Source organism: Natator depressus, chromosome 7 (genome assembly GCF_965152275.1).
Source record: "Natator depressus isolate rNatDep1 chromosome 7, rNatDep2.hap1, whole genome shotgun sequence".
NCBI classification, from domain to species: domain Eukaryota; kingdom Metazoa; phylum Chordata; order Testudines; family Cheloniidae; genus Natator; species Natator depressus.
Genome location: NC_134240.1, coordinates 40,756,491 through 40,762,534, shown reverse-complemented (window position 1 = coordinate 40,762,534; position 6,044 = coordinate 40,756,491). Strand labels below are relative to the sequence as shown.

Sequence of the window (6,044 nt, the reverse complement as noted above, 5' to 3'; positions counted from 1 at the left end):
CTGCTTTGCTGAGCTGATTTTTGCCTCAGTATATATGCTTATTCCACTTTCAAGACACATTTTAACATCACCCCCCAGGCTAGTAATCATGCATATATCAACAGTCATGTCATCCCAATACAACTAGGTAAAATAAGTTGTAAAACATCCATAAAAATGGGGAAAATTTGACTCAAATATTCCATTTTTTCTTAAATTTTCCATTGGCTCTTACTATGTTTTTTTCAATACACATGGGCTGAAATTCTCCAGCTTTACCAAGGACCAATGGGAGTTTTCCTGAGCAACAACAGACTGAAGATAGATCATCATTTGAATATCAGCTTCAGGATTAGATTGTGTATAAATGACCACTTCAATTTGTAAGCATGTAAAATACCCTGCCAAAAAAGAGGAAGTCCTTCATCTGTTCTCAAGTTGTGTAGCTATTTCTTTGGAATCTTCTCCTTTCCTGGACTACAGTGAAAGATTCATGTCTGGTACGAAGAGGTTACTCAATTTTTTTTCTTGTATATTTCTTTATTTTATGGTTGGTTGGTTAAATCTTTATCCCTAATAATGCATTTTATTTAAAAAAAATTATGCATTTTAGTTAAAAAAAAAGCCAACAACCACCACTACCAAAAAACTGTAGCATGACATCTTATGCCATTACAGTTGTAATGGATTTGAACGGGTAAATCCCATGACATTTTTAATATGAGGTCCACTATTGCCCAGTCACATCTTGTATAAGGCTTTTTTATTTTTATTTCTGGCTGCAAGAGGTAACATTTGAAATTAATGTTTTTTATAAAAAAAATCCAGGGAATAAGTAAATAAATGTTATTGCTTGGCGATGATATGCTGAATACATATTTTACCAATTTATTTGTTTTTTAAAACTTAAATCACTGTTCTTCCAAGTAAAACTACAGCAGAATGAATGAAACACCACTAAGGAACAAATTATTATTTACATGAAAAATTACACAAAACAATAGCAAGAAGTAAACTAACTGAAGAACACTGTAGTTTAAAGTTAATTGTATTCTCCAATTAAAATTAAGGGACAATTGCTCCCCTGCCTAGATAAAACAGCTCCGAATGGGAACGTTGCCTTCCAGAGATACGAAAAGATTGAGATGCTCAAAATCAAGTTATTGCTCATCACAGTCAAGAAGCAGCGTTTAGATGTGACACAGCCTAAAAAGGTTGCTTTATTTTGACATATTATTTTGCATTAGTTATTCTGAAAAGAAATCTCAGCTGCACTACCTACTCAAAGATTGGCTTATTGTCACCCCTTGAAAACATCAGATGCCCTACATTTTTAAAAACACTGCAGAGATATACAGTATTTCCTATCTCACTGATGTTTTTACAGTCACGCTGCCATCCTGATCCTGATAAAGAGGGTCTACCATTTCTGCACGGAGTATAAATACCACCCCCTCCCCTTCCAGTCAGCAGGAAAGGCAATTCAGTGACCTTCTGACCTGACCCCCAACTGCTTCCTGACATTCTTGTCCATCCTAATAAACTTCCCCCCTTCTCCCCACCTGCTGCAAAAGGGCAACACCCCTTTTCTTCCAGCTAGCCAGAGAAAGACCCACTCACATGAAGTTGCAGTCGGAACAGTATTTTAAATTTCTCTGATGCCTTTACACTTGATTTAATCAGACTGCAATTTGTCTGAAAAAGAATATGGAAAATGCTATGACAAAATCAACTTAAATGACACATTAATAAAGAATTTGCCTTTTGTACATATAGGACACAAAATAGCCAGTAAGTTTATAAATCTTTGGATAATGTTCTTTCTCCTCCAATTGCAAGTTCAATAGTAGTAGTATTAAAAAGTGAGTTCTACTCAAAATTAAGATTGCTCTATTATTCTGAAAAGTGCTATGCAGAGTAATACTTATGTTCAATTTGCCCTTTCATCACAAAACTCTTATTAATATCAACACTTAGGAATGATAAGGAATGAAATATATAGAATGTTTTGTCACACACTACCTTGAAATGTTTGAAGGCGCATTTGCGATGTTCACACCACTCAGCAAAGGACGAAAGGCTTCTGAAAAATAGCAAAAGGTTTCCTTGTTCTTCGACACTGTAGGAAAAAAACCCAAACAATCTATGTAGTGCCTTCAGGCAGTTCTGGTAAAAAGCATCTATGATGAGTATATATAACATGGGTTTTTTTCTGCTAAATAATTCATAGCTAAATTCATTACATTTGTTTCTTAAGCCCAGAACTTGCAACAAGTTGCATAATGGAAGAACCTTCCACATACAAGCTGATTTAAGGCAATGGGTATATGTGCACTGGAGGATCGAGATGTTAGTTTTTAAAATTTCTGTAGTACTACTGCTAGTAAGATGTAAACAGAAAATATGGGACTCAAGGAACATACTATCAAAATGAAAGATATAAAAACAAATAAAAAAGAAATGTATATAGTTTTAGCATTACAACATATATTTTAGGTATGGTCATTTTTTATTTAAATATATATTGGTTTTCATATTTCTGAACCCTGACTCCTGCCCTCTGCACCCAGCGTTAGGGGCTTTAAGGATTCAAGTAAGGTCTCTCTCCTCCTGTACTCTCACACACAACTCTGTAAAAACAAAGACTCTTCTATCTTTCTTGGACCACCAGACTACAGTCTTCATGCCCATAGTACATCTGAACAATAATCAAGGAGTCATTAGTTCATTTTCAACACCATGACATTAGTCATGGCGATATCAATGCAACAATTTATTTTCGGCATCAGTATTTTCCAACACTTTTAGAAAATACCACCTTACTTTCTAGCCATATGGACTGATATTGAATCCCAGGACTACTATGATTCTCTCAACTATTAACTGGCCTTTGCACAACTCAGCTGTATCTCTGAGACACAATCAATATCAGCCTCTCAACCTCTGCCTGCATTATGTTCAACTGATCAAGTTAGCCTTGAAATTGGATTTTCAACGGAGAAACAAGACGTTCTATTCATCAAAACATACATTTTAACTTAAAACGGAGATGTTCCTATATTTCTGGAACAGTTATATTAGCCGGAGCCTGTATTTCTTCACATGAAATAATTCTGTTAAATCAATGGAATTTCTGTATGCAAAATAAATATAGGATTGAGCCCCACTATTTTTGTCGTTAATAATTTACATTACGCTAGTGCACAAAGCACTCAAGCACGATTAGGGCCACATTGTGCTGGTTTGAAAAAAAAAGAAGTGACAAGGTTCTATCCCTTATTAAACCCTCAAGAAACCAATGTTTGAATCATTTCCCACAGAACTTTAGGTTTTTGAGTTCACATCTATAATTATATGTTTTTAATAAAACTGCTCAGATTTCTTAATTCCACCAAAAAAAAGAAATTGATGGAATACAGGCCTCACTGAACACAGACAAATGCATAGCTGGAAACCAGTCTGGCTTATGTCTGTGTTACCATTGTTAAAATAGATGTTAAATTGATAATGTGTTTAGATTTGATGAAATACTTGTAGGATGCTGCATGTATTGATCTTACTTAGAACATCTGCAGCCCGTGGTATAAAGTTTTACAATGGAAACACTCGACATACCTCTATAATTTTGTAAGTCACCAAATAGGAAAGACACATTAATTATTGGTAAGTATTCGTTCTGCACCCAAGAAGGCTTATTGAAATCAAATGAGCCATTGTAAAGCATCAAAGGACTAAGACTTTGCTGACGGCCTGTGCACATGCACGTACGTACACACAAGCACACAAAGAGGAAACAGGTGCCACACCTGTTTGAATGCTGTGGGAAAGGGAATAAAAATCCCTGACTGGAAGGAACTTCATCCCTATGCTGCTTGAACTCTAAGGGGCAAAGATTTCTAAGCATAAGTCAGGAGTCCCCAGGTGTTTAGCTTGGGATAGCCCTAAAGGAAATACAGAATTTGTTTTATTAGAGAAATTTCTATTATCTTTTATTGTAAATAACTCATGTTTCTTTCTCTTAGTTCAGGGGTGGCCAACCTGTGGCTCCGGAGCCCCATGCAGCTCTTCAGAAATTAGTATGTGGCTCCTTGTATAGGCACCGACTCCGGGCTGCAGCTACAGGCATCAACTTTCCAATGTTCCAGGGGGTGCTCACTGTTCAACCCCTGGCTCTGCCACAGGCCCTGCCCCCACTCCACCCCATCCCGCCCGCAGTGCCCTTGCTCCTCCCACTCCTCCCCCAGAGCCTCCCGCATGCCACAAAACAGCTGATTGGGAAGTGTGGAGCTGCTGGTGGATGGGAGGCACTGGGAGCACAGGGGGAAGGAGAGAAGCTGATGGGGGGCTGCTGACGTATTACTGTGGCTCTTCAGCAATGTACATTGGTAAATTCTGGCTCCTTCTCAGGCTCAGGTTGGCCACCCCATCTTAGTTAATAAATCTTTAGTTAGTTTATTGCAGGATTGGCTACAGGCATTTTCTTGGGTGAGAGACCTGGGATGCAATTGACCTGGGATAAGTGACTGGTCCTTTGGGAGTAAACTGAACATTACTTGCCTGGGTGGAATGATAGACCAGAGTGCCCAGGGAAACTATCTGTGACTCCTTGTTAAGGCAGTTATAGTGCTTTAGGAGTTCACACTTGTTACTTTGTTGGTGAAATCTAATTCTAGAACATACAACCAGTTTGTGCCATGTTCCTGGACAGTCTGGACTGAGGATGGCACTCACACTCGTGAGTCACTCCAGACAGGTTGACACTCTGTACTCTTAGCGCTGATTTTGGATTAAAATTAGTATGGGAAATGTGTCTTAGATTAGGCTGTCTGTAACCGTGTGTAACAACCAATAATGGAGCCAGCACGGTGTCTGGTTGGGGCAGAAAACACACCTTACTTCACTTACAGTCCAAAAAATGAGAAAATGCTAATTGCTGTTTGTGGTTCTCTTCAATTTCCTGTATCTTTCGACTTTACCTAGAATGTCTTTCAGACAGAATTAATCCCACTGAGAACAATCGGTGTAAAACAGCCATATGAAATTATATATTTTGTTCCAGGGCCTGCAATCTTCTATTAGCAGTAAGCAGAAGTTAAGTAAAAATTTTTGACAATGGAACACAATGGTAGGCCACAAGCTCCTCATCATGTTTCCAGTCTAACTTAAACATCTATTGACATGAAACCCTGAACTTTTTTTAAATATATATCTCAGTCATTATATGCAGATCTAAATTTATCTCGGTTCTGACTAGCTTACATTTAGGCTTGGAAGGATTTCATTATTATGGGTAAATCTTAGTAAATGTTGATTTCACTACACGCCCACAAACAGATGAAAAAATATTTTCATAGATAGGGGAAGATTTATAAATCAGCAAAGTAAGAAAAATGCTGCTCGAGAACTTAAAGTTTAAGTATACTTATATTTTGTACATTTTGGCATGTGATGTAACTTTTTGAATTCCATTATCTACTGGATAATGATCACCTATGGTTTGCCCCTTGTAATTATGCACAACAGCAAACATGTAAATTGATAAAAATCTAGAACAAAATGCTTAAAAATAAACATTGATATTATCTATTGAAATTATTTTTACAAAATCTAATGCTGCCAAGCCCACCTACATTATAAACGGTATGCAGTATTATTTGTCTTGTCAGTCCCATGATATTAAAAAAACAGAGTGGGAGAGGTAATATCTTGTACTGAACCAACTTCTCTTCGTGAGAGAGACAAGCTTTTGAGCTTACACAGAGCTCTTCTTCAGGTCTGGGAAACATTCTCAGCATCACAACTAAATATAAGGTGGAATGGATTGTTTAGCATATGTAGTTAATATATATATGGTACCAGGGTGGGAAAAAATCAATTTTTAAAATCAAAATTTTTTTTATTTAATTCAGACTTTTTTTTATAAAATGCTTTTTGAGGAAAAAACCTATCTAAAGATAAAGATATATTATAGCTCAAAGATATCTCATCATGGAAAAGGGATTATTAATTCTATACTATGAGACAATGTTATTCATGTAATGTTTAAGAAAAGTTTTGTAAACGAG

At 36.7% G+C, this 6,044-nt stretch overlaps 1 protein-coding gene across 3 annotated transcripts in view; it reads right to left on the bottom strand.

The window, feature by feature from the left end:
* The window catches only part of CENPP (centromere protein P), a 310,225-nt gene that overhangs the window by 273,112 nt on the left and 31,069 nt on the right, over positions 1-6,044 (bottom strand). For all 3 annotated transcript variants that reach the window (XM_074958216.1, XM_074958217.1, XM_074958215.1), the window contains exon 6: positions 2,002-2,098. In XM_074958216.1, the coding sequence (XP_074814317.1) occupies positions 2,002-2,098 (97 nt within the window). The remainder of the gene's footprint in view (positions 1-2,001; positions 2,099-6,044) is intronic.